Source organism: Nuphar pumila, chromosome 6, assembly GCF_984573655.1.
Source record: "Nuphar pumila chromosome 6, dmNupPumi1.hap1.1, whole genome shotgun sequence".
In the NCBI taxonomy this organism is placed as follows: Eukaryota; Viridiplantae; Streptophyta; class Magnoliopsida; order Nymphaeales; family Nymphaeaceae; genus Nuphar; species Nuphar pumila.
Genome location: NC_143254.1, coordinates 19,530,756 through 19,547,608, shown reverse-complemented (window position 1 = coordinate 19,547,608; position 16,853 = coordinate 19,530,756). Strand labels below are relative to the sequence as shown.

Sequence of the window (16,853 nt, the reverse complement as noted above, 5' to 3'; positions counted from 1 at the left end):
TAGGAAATTGCATGAATGAACAAGAGTATAAGTTTGTTATAAAAAAATTACTATGTTTTAATATAAAAACATAGAAAGTGAAGGAGAAACTAGTGAGAAGTGACAAAAAGCGATAAGCAAGCATTAAGAAAGCAAAAGAGAATCAATTTTAGAATGAGATGAAACCGAGCTTCTCAATTAAGACAATCGAGTTTCTCATATTTTTAAAGCCAGTTTCTCAAAGCTTCTCCTCCTGTTTGGAAGAAAAGAGTTTCTCACTTTTCAAGCTAACTTTTAGGAAAGTGAGTTCCTTCATGTGGCAAGAAGCTTCTGGTAACTATAGTAAGAACTTCATGACTCAACAAATCATGTTCTTATGAGAGAAAAAACAGGATCCAAAGTCCGATGCTTAGTCAACAAGCCATGCTGCGCAGAGTTACGAGACCAGATTGAGTCAATACAATTTGCACAGCCCGATTTTAAGCTCAGTAGTTTGGTACTTGCGTTAGTACCAAATATTTACCCAAAACAAGGAGGACGAATTTGTCTAAGCCAAGCTCGACATGGCGTTTGAGCCTCAAATTTTGTTGGTCGACCACGCCTGAGCAACCTCATGACTAGAGTTTACTACAGTACTTAACTTGAGTTTTGCAGTTTGACTCGCGCGTTAAAACCACTCCTCTCTCTCTCTCTCCACCGTCCCCACAATTAACAACTCCAGTCGTTCCACCAGAGCATTTCATCTCTCTTTCTCTCTCTCTGCTGAGGATCGAAGCGACGGCTATGAAGATCACTCTCCCGTAGCGATCAACGGCGTTTTCTGGTTTCTGTCTCCTTTCAGAAGTGGGAGGAGGGAACTCATCTTCGTCCTTCTTCCGTGCTTTGTGCGAGGAGGAAAGGAGACGATCCGCGAGATCTGACGAGCCTTTTTCGCCCTACTGGTAGATCTCATCTCCTTCTGCACGAACCCATGTTATTTTAGACAGATCTGTTGTAGAGAGATCGATTTCGATGAGTTTATGCCATGACGCTTTGGATTTCTCCTTTTCGCTTTTGTTTTTTTTTTTTTTGTTGAAAATTAGGGCTTTGAGTTTTATGTTTTTCTCCTGAGGATCGGAGATGATCTTGCTCCTTCGCCGATAAGGGTGATATGTTTTTTTGAAGGATAGTTAGGATTTCCGGTTTGTTGGATCATTTCTTTTTTCGGGGCTTTTTTGGACGAGTTTCTTTGTTTTCTTCATTAATGTGGTCAGATTTTCGGTGTTCTCTCTGCAAACCAGGGTTCTGATTCCGATTTTCTGTACGGAAGATTGATCTGCGACGTCTTAGTTTGCTAGCGCTCTAAATTTCGAGTTTTTTGGATGATCTTGGTCATCGCGTTTCTATTTTTGCTTAATCCATGTTTAAGGGTTTTTGATATAGCATTTCGGTATAGTTGATCGATTCCAGTTGTATTTATCACTATGTGATAATTTTCAAGTTTTTCCGGATGGCTCGCATCGTCGCGTTTCATCAGATCCATGAGAGCCTCGTCTTCTCTATTATTTTAAAATTTAGTTTTTTTCTGTGAATTAGAGTTTTGATTTTGAATTCTCGTTATATAAAGGCTAACTTATGTCATTTTTCTTTGTTAAAGCGGTTATTTTTGAGTTCCTTACTAATTTAGGCTTTCGTCTTCTCGATAATGTGGATACAAATAACTTTCTGATTATGTAATTTCTGCTTTATGTACCTATAGTTATCGACGTGGGGACCAATTTATTTCTAAGTAACATTTCAGATAGCATCTGCTTTACACCCCTCTTTTTTATGATTAGGATGTTCTTTTGGAATACGAACTTAGATGATAGCATACGGAATTTGATTCTTTTGGGTCCTTTTTAAAATAGATGTAGGTGGAATGCTTGATATCTTCAGATTGGGGTTTATGGAATCATTTATAAGTTATATTTTGAGGGAATCTTGTTTGTTTCTTTATTATTCAAATTGCTTCCTAAATGTAAATCTAAATGATCTTTCTGGTCTTTCGGTTGAATACTTTCCTTTTTTTCTTTGAATGGTTCCAAAACATTGGAGGAGGTGTATCTCTATCTCATTTCCTTTTATCTGGACTTGTTGCTGATTAGGTGATTCATTCAGATTATTGGAGAACATCTCTCAGCCAAAGGGGAGGAGGAGGAAGTGGCAGTCGTAGACAGGAATAGGACTGCCTGGAAAAAAGTTTGTTAAAGGGAGAGAAGACAGTTCCTTGGTGCAGGGTAAGCTTGCGGATTAAAGTTTGGAATATAACTTTTTTTCTTTTGTCTCTTATAGGTCTTTGCCAATGTCTTCTGTGGATTCTTTGCTTTCTTCTGTTTGCTGAGGGTTTTATGATCTTTCCCTGAATTTTTTGCTTTGACCATGCAAGACACTTATGGGTTTTTATTTTTAACACCATGGTTTGGTCATTTTGTTAAACCAACATGGGAGTAAAATTTCTTATTGTCAAGGTGGCAACTTCTGTAACTGTTTCTTCATCCTGATACCTGTGGAACCATTAATAGATTTCATGACTTCTGAATGACGGTTGTTGGTACAAATATTTTTTTCATATTGAGTCTAGGGCATTGATTGCACTATTGCAGTGTACAGGAGTAAGTTCCTTTTCAAAATTGAAAATGTTAGGTCACTTTAACAATGATTTTTTTTTCAGAGTGAAAGGGCTTATCTATCAATATCTTCTCTGTTTCATTTTGGATCTTTCATTAAAGTCCATCTTCTCAGTCAAAATTTGGTTGAAATATTGAAAAGCCCTGGTTTCCGTTATGCCAGTGGTCCTTTAATAGTTTGGTTCATCAATGCATCCAGGTTTTATATTGCAGTTTATTTTGTTGATAATCATCCATGGTTCTTTGGTGGACTGATAATATTTGGATGAACTGTTTTAGGAGCTGAAATTCTTGCTTCTATTTCTCTGCAACTTCAGTGTTTCATTTCCAACCAACTCCCTAATAAGGACCACATTGTTCAGCCTCTGATTTTTTGCCTTGGTGGCATGGTGAAATTATGTTTGTAACAATTGAAAAAAATTCACCACTACTGCAAGTCAATTTACTTGATATATTAATGGAGTTGATTGAGATATTGTGAAGCTATCTACTATAGTTATCTAAAGAATCTTATCAAGCCCTGCACATTATTTGTTTTTAAAACAATTATAAGCCTTGTGCATGTCAATGTTATTCAGGCACAAATTTATGTAAACAAAATCATCTTTGATATTAAATTAGTTTTACAACATTCATATTCAGACTGGAGGGCCTTGATTAATGATGTTCAATGGAGTTCTTGTTCCTGAGTGTCTCCTCTGGCATAGCTGCCCACCTGTACAGTCATAACTTTGAATTACTTCATTCTTTAAATTGATACATGTCCACTTTATGACATGTTGAAATTTAATGCACTGATGACCAAAGTATGTCTCTCATTGAGCTAGGATTTTCCTTTTTAGCTTCTGATTTTCTGATAACATTCACTATATCATGAGTTCTGATCTTTTATTGAAGATAGGATGCTTATTGAACAATTTTGGAACAATATACCTTCTTCCAAATGGATATTTGTTCCTTTTTTTGGGTCTTCAAACTTAGTAGTACGGCTTTGCTCTTTGGACTTGTGAAAGTATTGAATTTTCATGACATGCCTCTTTAAACTTAAAAAGACCAGTTTAAATGCTGACAGTATTAATCTTCAAATTCTTGATGTTCTTTAGCTAGTTCTCTATGGCCTTGCATGTCTACATCTGTGCTTGTTTGTGCATGCGCGTATAACTTTTAAGTGCTTTGTATTAATTTTAGGAGTTTTCAATTAACATAATTGCCTAACTGGCCCCAAGGTGATGACATTTTTGAAATATACATCATGGTTAGGCTTGACTCAAACATTTTCTCATTGACTGAAATCTTCAGAAAATTGTGATTAATTAAAATAAAAAAAATTGGCCAAACTCAGTTAGATGACTCTAGGGGAAATCCAAATGCTTTGGAATTGATAAATCTGGATTAATCGACCAATTCACAATTCACATTTTTTGGCAATTTGAAGTAGCTAAAAATTGAGAGTAAATAAATCAGTGTTGTTAAAAACGCGCCTCAAGGCGCAAAAAGCGTGCCTCGCCTCGAGGCGAGGCCGTTTTCGCCTTGAGGCGCACTTAAAAAGCGCAACATCGTTAAAGCGTACGCCTCATGCGCCTTGAGGCGTACGCCTTGAGGCGTACGCCTTGAGGCGAGGCGCGCCTCAAAGTGAGGCGCACATTAAAAATCGGATGGCCCGGACCCGAGTTCGACCCGGATCCGTGCTCGTATTCTCGAAAGATCGAGAACCTGTGTCTTTAAAAAAAACACAGGCGCTTCGGGGCGAGGGAAAGCCCTCGCCCCTTCTCTCTCCACTCCATCCCCTCTCGTCCCCCGCCAATGCTGTCGCCGGCCACCACTCGCTGCCGGCCACCACCCGTCGCCGATCATCGCCTCTTCCACCTTCTTCTTTTCTCTGCTGAGAAGGCATTGGCGACCCGCCGCGCCAGCGACTCACAGCCACCGCCGTGCGACCACTCGCCGCCGCCACTACTGTCGCCGGCCACCACTGCTGTCGCCGGCCACCACTCGCCGCCGGCGACCTCTGCGTTTTCCGGTGACAGGTAAAGTTCTCTGTTTTCTTAGACATCGTTATCTGAAGGTAACAATTTTCTGGGTTTTCTTCTACCCTTTTCGTTTTTTATTTTGTTTCTCTCTCTTTTTTTCTAGTTGCTTTTCGTGATTTATACGTAGATGTGTTTGTTTCTAAACAATATGTTCCTTTGTTTTTATGTTATTTTGCATCTAAATATGAATGAAATGATACCATTTTTATCTTTAAATGTAATTGGTATGTTTTCTTTCCCCTGTTGACTGATTTCGTTCATTAGAATTAGTGGGTTCCTCTTTTTATTAAGTTTCATCTTTTTTTTTTTTGGTGTTGATTTGTGTGAACTCATCTGATTCAGATATTTTAAGTTTCATTAAAATATGTATTTTTTATCCCTGTCGAATTGCTGGAATCAAAAGATCTCAGTCCTCTGATTGGGAATTTTTCATATATTCCCCCTTTCTTATGTTTTCTTTCCCTTGTTGACTGATTTCGTTCATTAAAATTAGTGGGTTCCTCTTTTTATTAAGTTTCATCTTTTTTTTTGGTGTTGATTTGTGTGAACTCATCTGATTCAGATATTTTAATTTTCATTAAAATATGTATTTTTTATCCTTGTCGAATTGCTGGAATCAAAAGATCTCAGTCCTCTGATTGGGAATTTTCCATATATTCCCCCTTTCTTATGTTTTCTTTCCCCTGTTGACTGATTTCGTTCATTAGAATTAGTGGGTTCCTCTTTTTATTAAGTTTCATCTTTTTTTTTTGGTGTTGATTTGTGTGAACTCATCTGATTCAGATATTTTAAGTTTCATTAAAATATGTATTTTTTATCCCTGTCGAATTGTTGGAATCAAAAGATCTCAGTTCTCTGATTGGGAATTTTCCATATATTCCCCCTTTCTTATGTTTAGCATATTCAATATATGTTTTTTTTTTTCGGCATTTTCATAATTTCTTGGGGTTGATCTCCGGAGAAGTTCTTGATATACCTTCTTGTTGAATTCTAGGGATGGTTATTTTGTTGGTTTAACATGCTCTTCTTTCTTCGAAAAAAAGGAAGACAAATTTCGTTGGTGTTTTATTTGTGTTTTTAAGGATATTTTTTGTCTTTTGTTGGTGCTTTTTTGTAATGGTATTCATTTCAATCGATGCAAAATTTGTTTGGAGTGCCTTGGAGTTGGTTGGTGTTTTCTTTTTGTTTTTGAGAAGAAATCTGGGATCCAAACCACCTCCACTCTATCTCTATTATGTGTGTGTGTGTGTGGCTATAAGTGTGGATTATTGAATGAGCTTTGAGACCCAATTAAAAAACTGACCTAATTATATTTATTATTTTTTTCTCGTCAATTATGTTTTTTTCTAGGATTCGTATATAGCTTATACACCAAGATTGTCTATTTTGCATTTGTTTTCATGTAATGTGGTCAGCAGAATGCATGATGTTAATATATATTTTGTGTTATGTATTTTTGCAGTTGAACAATGGCAAAAGATGTAGGATGGGATCATGGAGTTAAAGTTCCAAATCCTACTAAAGATCCCAAACTCGTAGGACATGTAATTTGCAATTACTGTCATAAAGAGACTACAGGAGGCATCTATAGGCTAAAACATCACTTAGCTGGCACAAAACATGGTGTAAGCATGTGCGAAGCGGTTCCACCTGACGTGAAAAGATTTTTTCAGAATCATCTAAAGGATCAGAGGCTAAAGAAAGAAGAGTTAGAGCAAAACAAGTTGGATATCGGGAGAAGTGTTTATTTTGGATCATCAACCCACGATAATGTGAATAAAGAAGCTAGTGGATCAGGTAGTGATGCAAAAACAAGTGCAGCTGGTCCTATGAACCTTTTGGTGAACAAAGAAGCACGACAAACCACAATAAACACTGCTTTCAAAAGGGATGAAAGAAAAAATGTATGTCGTGCCATTGGTAGATTTTTTTATGCAAATGCCTTATCATTTAATCTTTGCAACAATCCATATTTTGGTGCAATGGTAGAAGCTATTGCAAATTATGAGCGAGGGTTCAAACCACCTTCTTATCATGAGATCAGAACGTGGATTTTGAAGGACGAGGTAGATTGTACTCATGAAATTTTGAAAGAGTTCAAAAAAGAGTGGCCAAAGGTTGGTTGCAGTATTATGGCAGATGGTTGGACAGATGGGAAAGGAAGAAACTTAATTAATTTTCTTGTGAACAGCTCATCTGGGACAGTATTTTTGAAGTCCGTTGACATCAGCGACATGGAAAAAACTGGTGCAAATTTGTGTAAGTTGTTTGAAGAAGTTGTTAAAGAAGTTGGTGAAAGTAATGTGGTGCAATTCATTACAGATAATGCACCAAATTATATGGCAGCTGGAAATATGTTAACAGCAGGAAAAACATGTTTTTGGACACCATGTGCAGCCCACTGCTTGGATCTTATGTTAGAAGATATTGGAAAGATATCAATTTTTAAAGATACAGTAGAAAAGGCAAAAAAAATTACAAGATACATTTATAGTCATGCATGGGTATTAAATTTAATGAGAAAATTCACAAAGAAGAAAAAACTTTTGCGTCCAGCCGTCACTCGTTTTGCCACAACATATCTTACACTTCATAGTATTGGATGTTATAAGAAAGAGTTAAAGTCAATGTTCTTATCTTCAAATTTTAGAACATCTAATTACTATAAGAAATCTGATGCTAAGAACATTTCTTATATTGTTCTTAATGATCATAAGTTTTGGGCTGCCACATCATATGCAATTAAAGTTACACTACCTCTCATGAAAGTGTTGCGACTCGTTGATGCAGACGAACCTGCTATGGGATTTTTGTATGAGGCAATAGATAGAGCGAAGAAGGAAATTGCTTCAAACCTTGACAATGTCCAAAGAAAATATAAACCTATTTGGGATATCATTGATAGACGATGGGACTTGCAACTTCATAAGCCTTTGCATGCAGCTGCCTATTATTTAAATCCACATTTTCATTATGCTGACAACTTCAACCCTGATGGAGAAGTTATGAGTGACTTTTATGATTGTGTTGAAAAATTAGTTTCTGATGCAAATATTCGGTTGAAAATTACAATACAAATCGATGCATTTAGAAAGGCAAAGGGCTTGTTTGGCAGAGAGGCAGCTGTTACAACAAGAAAATTAAAAAGTCCTGGTAAGTTTGTAATTATGTTGTTATTTGTCAATATTTTTTTATGTTTTTGTTAATTATGACATTCTTAATGTTTTTATCAATTTTTTATTATTTTATTTGAATGCAGCTGATTGGTGGAGTTCATTTGGGCACGAAAATCCTGAGTTGATGAATTTTGCAATTCGAATTTTAAGTTTGACATGCAGTGCATCGGGTTGTGAGAGGAATTGGAGTACTTTCTCATTGGTTTGTGACTTTGTATTTTATTTTTGAAATACATTTTTATATGTTTAATTATCTTATATTTGATTATCAATGATTTGAAATTATAGGTGCGTACAAAACGAAGGAATAGACTTGAACAAGAGAAGATGAATGCATTGGTTTTTGTTATGTACAATATGAAATTAAGAGAGAGAAATATGAAGAGGAGGGCTACCAAAGACCCTATATGTCTAGATCATATAGACTCAGACGATGAGTGGATTGTGGAGAAGGAAGATCCAGTGTTGCCAAGTGATCCCAATTGGTTGGAGGATTCAGGTTTGAATCCGAACTTCGACATAAATGCCATTGAGCATGTGCCTATTGAAAAAGTCACTTCACCTCATGTTTCAAAAAATGGTTCTAGGCAAGACATGTCTTCAAGAGATCGAGGTAAAGTTATATTCCTTTTACCTAGCTATGAATATAAATGTATTTTTTTAATTACATAACATAAATATTTAATACATGATTTTTTATTGAAGGAAAAAGAAAAGCAAAAGAAGTAATTGAGGACGTGGATGAAGAAAGTGTAGATGATGAAGAGTCAGAGAATGAAGATGAAGAAGAACCTATTTATATGGATTCTTCAGATGATGATATTGAAGACTTAAATATTGATGATGACGAGACACAACAAGAGCCTAGGCCCTAATTCATATCATAGAGCTATTGACCATTTATATGTTTTTGGGGACTTTCAGTTGTAATTGTGAATGTTAACACTCTCATTTTGAAGAATTCTGGACAAATACATTAACATTTGGTTGTTAATGTTAACATGCATTTTTTAATTATGACATGATGTTGTTAGTGCTAATATGCATTTTGTTGTTAATGTTAGTTTTTTATTGAATGAATGCTCATATTTATGCAATTAGATACTTATATAGATCAAGTTGTTGCATTAATGTCACTTTTACACTATGTCACAGGGATTCGGCTAGCAGGGTGTCGCACCCGCGTCGACGCGACTCGACGCTGGTGCGGCACCGGGTGCGGTCAACCCTATCCTGGGTGCGTTGACCGCACCCAGGATCATTTAGGTCCATTCTTGTTTTGGATTTTTTTTTAAAAAAAGTAATGCTGACAGCAGCAGCAGCTGTCAGAACAGCTGCAGCAGTCTGCTGACAGCAGCTGTCTGACAGCAGCTGACCTCTTTTTATATATATATATATATATTTACATTTTTGCCCCTGCCGCACCCCCGCACCCGCACCCGCACCCATGTGACATAGCTTTTACATGTTAATCTCATATTTTTTCGTATTTATTTGAGATTTTTTATTTTGTGTTGGTTGGCGCTTCATCAATAAAGCATTTTTTATTTATTTATAATTTTAGATCATTTTTATAGTTTTTTTTTAAGTTTAATTTTTTTTGAGGCTTACGCTTTGCGCCTCTAGGCTTACGCCTAGCCTCAGATTTTGGTGGAGCGCCTTGCTACGCCTCAACGCTTTTCACAACACTGAAATAAACTAATTTATGATTGCTCTTAAAATTGGAGGTATGTTAGGCTCTTAATTGTGCAAAAAAATTGTAGGGATATTAGTATTTTCAACTTTTCCACATTTGCAATGCATGACAATAAGAGCAATTGTGGTATGATATTGATCCCAAAGTTTGGATACTCTTCAATCCATTTTCCTATGACTAACAAACTTTAATTCAGCAAAAGTAGATAAAGCCTCTTGGAATTGATCATTTCCTTTGGTTTTGTAGCTATGTTATGTTTTGAACTAAAACTAGTGCTTCACTTGGCAATTGGCACGTTTTGTCTGTGACAGGCCAAGTTATGATGATATGATGCTCATGCTGTGTTTAGAACTTTAGATTGAGTCCTGGATTACCTGTTAACAGATTATTCAAAACTGGATGTGCAAATTGAGCTTACCAATCTTGCTACAACTATCAATCATTGTATTTCGTGATACCATGCTTGTTTTGGATAGTTTATCAAACACTTGGTATGCAAAAACCAAACATTGAAATTTCTCACGCATGTCACACTATTGTTTGTACAAAAGAGTTGTCCTCAAACCAGAAATTATTTCTCAATTCCCTTCCAAGACTCAATTCTTTTTAAGATGGTTAAAACAGAAATCAATTCCTATGAGAAAGAGGACCAAGCTGGAAAATGATCGTGCCTTTCTACTAAAATACTCAAAAGCAAAGATGCTCTATTCATATCTTCCATATGAAGGAGTCCGATTGTGTCTTCTGCTTTCACGCTTCCATACAAAGGGACCAGGAAAAAGCTAAAACCTCCATTCTTTTGCAAGAATGAGAGGAAGTAGGATATCCAACTGAGAACCCACTGCCACTTACTATACTATTCAAATGCCATCTTCAACAAATATTGTCAATTAAAAGAGAAATAAAAGAGAAAGATGCTTCTATTAAAAGAAGACAGTCCAATGAAATCATCAGAAAATTCCAAAATAAGAGACACGACAGAAGTATATAAGGCAAAATTTTCCATTTGCATTCAGATTTTTTTTTGTTGATGGGTTTTAAATAGACAATATCATCTTGAACAAAAGTGACAATCCTTTTGAAATCTTGCCATTTCCAGTTTCCAGTATTACCTATTAATCACGATTTGGTAAGGTACTAATGAATGCAGAGCTGAGGGAGTGATTTCTATGAAACATCTCAGTTCCTCAACTCCTTGATCAATTTGGATTAATCAGCACTTTTATTAATTGATGAGGACAGCTAAAATGCTGTGCGATATTACCTTCAAGGGTAGTCTAGGTCCTTCTTTTGCAGGAAAAGTTAAAGGACCTACACGCCTACAAGGCTAGTCTGGATATGAATATTTGTTTTGCAGAAACAATATATATATATATATATATATATATATATATATATATATATATATATTAAAATGAACAAATGAAAATTAGATGCAGGGTGGGTATCTCTGGTTTTGGATTGTGGTCAATAGTTCATGAATAGCATTAGATTAGGTTAGCTTGACCTTACTGCTGCCACTTCTAAGTTACAGATCAGATGTGTAAACAAACCAAAGATTCAGGCTGCTTATTTGTGAATAGTATGGTGGATGAGTAGTGTAGGTATTATTTCCAGTTAGGGAAGATGAGAACGAGTGACACGTCCTAAAAAAAAAAAGGTCCATTCCATGTGTGTTGCGTGCATGCATGTTTGTTAGTTTCCTGGCTAGAAAAGTGACTGCATCACATTGACAATGTAAAGCAATAAGGCATGCACGTCATCTTAAAAAGTGCATATTCCGGAACAACAATTGTAAGCCATTATCTAATAAATATTGGCTAATGGGTCCAAGTTGAAAATTAAAAGATACATAATCAATGACAAATTGAAAAGGAAAAAAAACTGTAAAATAGTGGAACAAGGTCATAAAAGCTTATAGATGAAGTTAGAAGCATGGTTGGATGTGGTGCCTCTAATGTTGTGTTCAAGTCACTGTTGTATCATGTTGACACAAGACGTCGATTTTAAGTGAAGCATCCATTTGACATTGCATGTGGCAATTGTAAATTTCTGACAATATATATCAGTGTTGTGAAATGCATGCCTCGAGGTGCAAAAGGTGTGCCTCGAGGGGCGGCGTGTAGGGGTGGCAATCGGGTCGGGTTGGCGTGTCAGCATACCTCAACCTGAACCCGACCCGTTTATTAAATGGGTCGGCTGTGGCAAACACGAACCTGACCCGTTTAATAAACGGGTAACCCGACACGACCCGCCAACCCATTTAATAAATTAATATAAACGGGTAACCTCGAGGTTTTCAGGTTCGCGGGTCAGGTTGGCGGGTCGGGTTGGCAGGTTGACGGATCGGGTTGGCAGGTAGGCAGGTTGGCGGGTCGGGTTGACGGGTTGGCAGACGAGTTGGCGGGTCGACCCACCCGCCTAACCCGTTTATTAAACGGGTCAGGCGGGTTGGCATACCCCTAACACAAACCTGACCCGTTTATTAAACGGGTTCATTTTTTCCAAACCCGAACCCGCCTAAGAGGCGGGTTGGCGGGTCGTGTCAGGTTTTGCCACCCCTAGCGGCGTGGCCTTTGGTGCCTCGGGGCATGCTAATGAAGCAAGGCACCATGAGGCGTATGCCTCAAGGCAAGGCGCACTCCTCATTCAGCCCCTCTTTTTAAAAGAAAAAGAGGGAGGCCCAATAGGGCACCCCCCCCCCCCCCCCTCTCTCTCTACGGGTAAGTACCCCCTCGTTCTCTCTTTTGTTTCTTCTTCTATTCTTCTCTTCCTCCTCCTCCTTCCTCTGCCGATCTTCTTCCTCTGCCGATCTTCTTCTTCATCTTCGTCTGAAGATCTTCTGCTTCTTCTTCCTCTGCCGTGGCCTTATGCTTTGCATTAGATGTTTCTTTGTCTATGTATCAAACCATGTATTTGCTTGATTTTTGATATAGGGATGTGCATTAGGCTGTATAAAAAATTTGCTAAAATCTGCTCTATAAGTAATTGCTGTGTATTTAAAAGTGTATTTGCATATGCTTTATAATTGTGTGTGTGTGTGTTGTGGATTCAAGGATGTATTTTCATGTGCTTAGTGATTTTATTACTTATTCTTTGGTCAAATGCTTATATTTTATTTTGTTAGATACTTAGATAGATAAAGTTATTACCTATCTGTTATTGCCAGATATTGGTTTTGGACCTTTCTATATTTATTTTGAATTCTCTATTTTCTTATATTTATTTTTGTTTTTCAAGTTTTTTTAATTTTTATAAGTTTTTAATTATTTATTTGTGAGGCTTACGCCTTACACCTCACTTCATATTTGAGTGGTACACCTCACTACGCCTCAATGCTTTTCACATTGGTATATATATATATAGGGATGGGGGGCCGTCCAACCAAAGGAAGGTCCAAAATCTACAACCGATAATCGACAGTGTTCCTTCTCTAACGATCAACTTTTTCATCGAACGGACTTCACATATTGAATTTTTATCATCCATTTAGTGAGCGACATGTTTTGGATTATTGACTACCGAAAAAACTGTTTTGGATTATTGACTACCGAAAAAACTGTTTTGGATTATGATTTTTCAATGTTTATATGCATTTTTTTAAAGCACTAAAAGTCAACGGCCCACAATACTTTGTAAAGTTTTCAATGCATTATGAGTCATTGATTTTTCACGTTTCGAAAAACATGTTTATATGTCGTAAAGTTTCCGCACAAAGCATATTTCTTACTAAATAAATTATAAAGAACAAATATATGAGGTCCGATTGATGAGATGCTCAAGCATTGGAGAAGGGGAGTTGTCCAATCATTGTTGATTGTAGATTTTGGACATTCCTTTGGTTGGACGGTCCCCCTTCCCTATATATATATATATATATATATATATATATACCAGAGTTACCGGAAGCACCTATACCATAGGAGAAGCACGCTTCCCCGAAATGTGCGGGAAAGCGCGAAATGTTGCGTTTTTGAAACGTGTGGGGAAGCATCCTTTTTTTGGGAAGCGCGCTTCCCTTTTATGGGAAACACGCTTTCCCCACGCTTCTTTTTTTTCATTTTTTTTATTTTATTTTATTTTTTTCTTCTTTTTTCGCTTCCCCTTCGCTTCCTAGGTCGCTTCCGGTTTGCTTCCTAGGTCACTTCCGGTTCGCTTCCGAGACGGTTTGTGATTCACTTCTAAGTCGGTTTCTAAGTCGGCCCACGCTTCCCACTTCCTAAAATTTTGAAAGTGTCTCGCTTCCCGGTCCCGCTTCCCGCTCCCTGCTCCCGCTTCCTCGACTGACAACCATGATATATACACACCTGTACATCTAAAAGATTGAAAAAAAAGAACCTTCAATGTGACTTTGTACAATGTTGATGCCTTCCTATCTTTGATATTGATGAGCTAAGAGAAATACCATTAAGCTGTGTTTTTCAATCCCTTTTATTTTGGTGTCATGTTTACTTTGCCATGTAATGGAACAACATCAATTTTGCTTCTGGAATGAGTATGCAAAGGTACTATTGTTGCAAATTTTGTGCCTGTTTGTTTGTCAGGTATCTTGGACAGAATAAATATGGCTCCAAGCACCATCAGACAGGCGCTGGGAGCTGTGAAAGATCAGACCAGCATCGGTCTAGCCAAAGTTTCGAGCAATGTAGCTCCTGATCTAGATGTTGCAATCATTAAGGCCACAAGTCATGATGATGATCCAGCAGAGGAGAAATATATCCGGGAGATCCTCAATCTTAGTTCATATTCAAGGCCACATGTCAATGCTTGTGTATCAACTATCTCAAAGAGGCTGGGAAAGACTCGAGATTGGATTGTTGCTCTCAAGGGTCTTATGCTTGTTCACAGGCTTTTGGCTGATGGGGATCCTAGTTTCCAGCAGGAATTCTTTTATGCAACAAGGAGAGGAACTCGCCTTCTCAACATGTCGGATTTCAGGGATGAGGCCCATTCCCATTCTTGGGACCTTTCGGCTTTTGTCCGCACCTATGCACTCTATCTGGACCAACGACTTGAGTGGTTGGTGTATGAGAACAAGCAAAGCAATTCTGGCAACAACCAAAGGGAAAGGAGATCAGATTATTATGGAGAAGACTACGAGAATGGTTCTTCATATAATGATAGGGATAGGCCAGAGAGGGCTGAGGAGAGAAAGGTGAAAACTCCTGTGAGGGAGATGAAAGTGGAGAGGGTTTTCGGCAGAATGCATCATCTGCAGCAAGTTCTGGACCGCTTCTTAGCCTGTCATCCTACTGGTGCAGCTAAGAACAGCAGGATGGTCCTGATTGCGCTCTACCCAGTAGTAAGGGAGACCTTTCAACTCTATGCTGACATTTGTGAGATTTTGGCTGTCCTACTTGATCGTTTCTTTGATATGGAATATCCAGACTGTGTGAAAGCTTTTGAAGCTTATAGCAGTGCTTCCAAACAGATTGATGAGCTTGCTGCTTTCTACAGTTGGTGCAAAGACATAGGCGTTGCAAGATCATCCGAATATCCTCAAGTACAGAAGATCACTGATAAACTTTTGGAGACGCTTGAGGAATTTATGAGAGACCGATCCCGCAGGCCCAAGAGTCCAGAGAGGCCACGTGAGCAAGCCCGTGCTCCGGTGCCAGAACCACCTCCTCAAGAGGAGCAACCTGTGGAACAGGATATGAGCAGCATAAAGGCACTCCCTGCACCTGCTGATTTTAAACCACAACCAGAGGAACCTCCTAAGAAACAGGAAACAGGAGACTTGTTGAATCTATCAGAAAATGTGCCATCTGCTGATGCTCAGGCTGATAAATTTGCTTTGGCTTTATTCTCAGGACCACCTGCCAAAAACGATACATGGGAAGCATTTCCTGCTAATTCAGGAGAGGAAGTCACTTCGGCATGGCAGACTCCTCTTGCAGAGAGTGGGAAGGCTGATTGGGAACTGGCTTTGGTGGAGTCAGCAAGCAACCTTTCCAAGCAGAAGGCTACTCTTGCCGGTGGTTTTGATTCGTTGCTCTTGGATGGAATGTATGATCAAGGGGCAAGTAGGCAGGTCATGAGTGCCCATCAGAACACTGGTGGGAGCGCAAGCAGTGTGGCATTGCCTAACCCAGACAAGCTCAAGACGGGTCTACTAGCATTACCTGCTCCAACAGGCACCCCAGTCGCCGAGGGCCTGCAAGATCCCTTTACAGCTTCCTTGAGTGTGCCACCTCCGGCTTATGTGCAGATGGCTGATGTTGAGAAGAAACAGCAACTGCTGGTTCAGGAGCAGATGTTGTGGCAACAGTATGCGAGGGATGGCATGCAAGGCCAACTTGGGTTGGCCAAGATTGCTGCACCAGGTCCGCCATATATGCCTTATGGGATCTCCCCTGCAAACGGTTATGGATATGGGCCTGGGCCTTACAACTATGCTACCACACCTTATTGAGATCATCTATGTGAGATTGTGTTGGCCACCACCTACAACATCCATATTTTTCATGGACATAAGCTGGAGTAATCAAATTTTGATCATGGGGTGCTGTTTTCTCCCCATCATCACAGCTTGCTTTTGTTACTATTGCTAGGGAAAATTGTTGGTGATGATGGCGGTTGAGAGAGAGAGAGAGAGAGAGAGAGAGAGAGAGAGAGAGAGAGAGAGAGAGAGAGAGAGAGAGAGAGAGATTGGGGAGTCTGCTTTCTGGTTGGATCACCTTTCTATTTTTTTATTGGGATAATACTATGGATTGTGATGCACTTGATCTGGTGTTTTGATGTACCCCCTTTTCATGTAAGATTGGTTCTTCCTATGACTTATAGTTACCAAAAATAAGGATATTTTGAAAAATGTGTACTGGTGAATGTTTACAAAAAAATAAAGATATTTTGAAAAAATGTCTCGGCAAATATTTTCTTTGATATTTACATGGAGAAACCGTCCTTAATAACAGAGATCTAGCCGCACTGGCTCTGCTTGCCATACTTATGGTGACTATCCTGACTGGAAACTCTGTGGGCTTGCCTCTTGTCCTCATGGAGTTGCCGTGCATCGGCTTGTGCAAGGGTTGATGTTCATCCTGTGGCAACAATATGCAAGGGATGGCATGCAAGGCCAACTTGGGTTGGCTAAGATTGATGCACTAGGTCCATCACCATGGATCCCCCCTGCAAACGGTTATTGATATGGGCATGGGCCTTGCAACTATGCTACCACACCTTATTGAGATCATCTATATGAGATTGTGTTGGCCACCACCTACAACATCCATATTTTTCATGGACAGAAGCTGGTGTAATCAAATTTTTATCATGATTTCTATTTTCTCCCCATCGTCATAGCTTGCTTTTGTTACTATTG

The 16,853-nt window shown here is 38.6% G+C and overlaps 1 protein-coding gene and 1 pseudogene across 3 annotated transcripts; both read left to right on the top strand.

The window, feature by feature from the left end:
* The first annotated feature begins 622 nt into the window (after positions 1 to 622).
* On the top strand, positions 623 to 16,343 carry LOC149834215 (putative clathrin assembly protein At2g25430 pseudogene; annotated as a pseudogene). Of its 2 annotated transcripts, none has more exons than XR_016432754.1 (3): positions 623 to 920; positions 2,106 to 2,237; positions 14,074 to 16,343. The product of XR_016432754.1 is annotated as a putative clathrin assembly protein At2g25430 pseudogene, transcript variant X1 (transcript). The 2 variants fall into 2 exon arrangements; XR_016432755.1 differs by having other exon boundaries at positions 676 to 920; positions 2,119 to 2,237.
* LOC149834216 (uncharacterized) lies at positions 4,604 to 8,873 on the top strand. Its single transcript, XM_090009311.1, has 5 exons — positions 4,604 to 4,654; positions 6,120 to 7,810; positions 7,917 to 8,035; positions 8,122 to 8,446; positions 8,539 to 8,873. The coding sequence occupies exons 2-5, from the start codon at positions 6,127 to 6,129 to the stop codon at positions 8,706 to 8,708; spliced, it is 2,298 nt and encodes a 765-aa protein (XP_089865437.1). The 5' UTR covers positions 4,604 to 4,654; positions 6,120 to 6,126; the 3' UTR covers positions 8,709 to 8,873.
* Positions 16,344 to 16,853: the final 510 nt, after the last annotated feature.